The sequence below is a fragment of the Hemisphaericaspora subhashii genome (assembly GCF_019202705.1).
Source record: "Hemisphaericaspora subhashii strain CBS 10753 chromosome Unknown scaffold31, whole genome shotgun sequence".
In the NCBI taxonomy this organism is placed as follows: domain Eukaryota; kingdom Fungi; phylum Ascomycota; class Pichiomycetes; order Serinales; family Debaryomycetaceae; genus Hemisphaericaspora; species Hemisphaericaspora subhashii.
The window spans coordinates 4081-5687 of NW_026057381.1; the positions used below are offsets into that span (position 1 = coordinate 4081).

The 1607-nt window shown below is 35.4% G+C and overlaps 1 protein-coding gene across 1 annotated transcript; it reads right to left on the bottom strand. All coding sequences in view use genetic code 12, as the record gives it.

Annotated features, from left to right (window-relative positions):
- Positions 1-692: 692 nt before the first annotated feature.
- J8A68_004948 (uncharacterized protein) lies at positions 693-1607 on the bottom strand (the record flags this gene model as incomplete). The annotated part of the gene is made up of 1 exon (XM_049408960.1): positions 693-1607. One exon carries the CDS (start codon positions 1605-1607, stop codon positions 693-695), a length of 915 nt encoding a protein of 304 aa, XP_049261722.1.

Sequence of the window (1607 nt, forward strand, 5' to 3'; positions counted from 1 at the left end):
CTACTCTCGTAGATCCGTGGAGAAGAAAGCCAGTGGAATATTATTTTGATGTATTTTTTGTTGTCAAGAACCATCGAAGAAATGTGTATGGTTAGTAATTTTAATGTGTGAAAAACAATTATTTTTTTCACCTGGTCTACTTGTCAACAGTTACACCTTTCTTTGTAAAGAGGAGAGATCTATACCAATTTATGAAGGACTTATTGTGACATAATTTCAGGTCCCCCATTGTGGATATCCTAGAGTAATAGATTTATCCATAATGCGTCAAAGAGGGAATTACAATCTTCACTTCATAAGCAGTAGTTTGATTGTATTTGGTGTTCATTATTTTACGGAATTGAGTTTACCCCAAGTAAAAAATATCCTGTATATAAATAGATTAGGAAAATTTTAAAGATCAAAAAATATACGAAGCAAACTTACATAAAAATTTCTAAGATCTTTGTTCTTGTGCATATTCTATTGTGTTTTTCAATGAACTTTTTTAAAGAAATTCACGTGACCTCACTCAAAATGGACAAAAGAAATTTCGCTTAATCTGTAACCATTAAAATTTTTAGATTCTCCAAAAAATAATTTTGAATCTAAAAATAGGAGGCAAATGAAAAATGTCTTGATCGGAAAAAAAAACTGAAAAATGTCGCACATTTTTACGGGATCTTCATTTTAAGAAGTCTATGCTCTATATACTAAGAAGACTCAAAGTCTCTTAACGAGTTGTAATGCTCACCTAGACCATATGAATGCTTGTAATACCCCAATTTCAATTCTTTGCCTTCTCCTTCAGGATTTATCTTTAAAGTGGATGCTCCCGCTATATATACACTGATGGGACAATTGAAAGTCTTACTCAAAGCTAATATTTCCATATCTGACCCCCACATAGCTGTTGTTGTAAGTTCCTTCAAGTACTCATCAATATCCTTAATCTCGCATGTGCTTTCATCGAAAAGAAACGGTACAAAATCGTTCCTGTTCTTATCAATATACTCAGCTGCTAAATCTCTCAATTCTTGAACCGACTTCTCAATCTCATGTCTTTGAGCCAATTGATCTTGGATCGAGGCAAATAGACAGTGTCCATCTGGTTTAATTTCAAAGAGCTTTAGGTGGTGGAGGGCAAGGAGTTGGTCCATAGACTCGATTTCAATTTTGCGGTAGTCGATGGAGTTGGCCGCTTCTATGCTGGCTTCATGCTTTATGCGATCGATTTCTGCTTGTCTTTTGGCGAGTCTTTCCTTTTGTCTGTTTCTCTTCTTTGGTTGTTGAGTTGTTGGAGCAGGGGCCTCTTGTTTGATTTCTGGTTGTTTCTCTGAGAGAGATAATTGTGCAAGTAATTCTTCAGTTGTAATCTCTTGATTGTCATCTTCGATAGAAGCCGAATCATTGACCAGATCTGATTTCACATTATCAAACTGTTGAAGCTCCTCTTTATGCCGTCTTTGTAAATTCTCTTCCAATTCTTGACACTTTGACAATACACTCTTTCTAGTTTTCTTGGTTGCTTGTTTCTTCAATCCTGTAATAGTGGCTATAAGATCTTTGCTCTCTTTCTTATGACGCTGTATAAGCTCTTCCCTTGTAGATGGTAACTCTGCCACCAT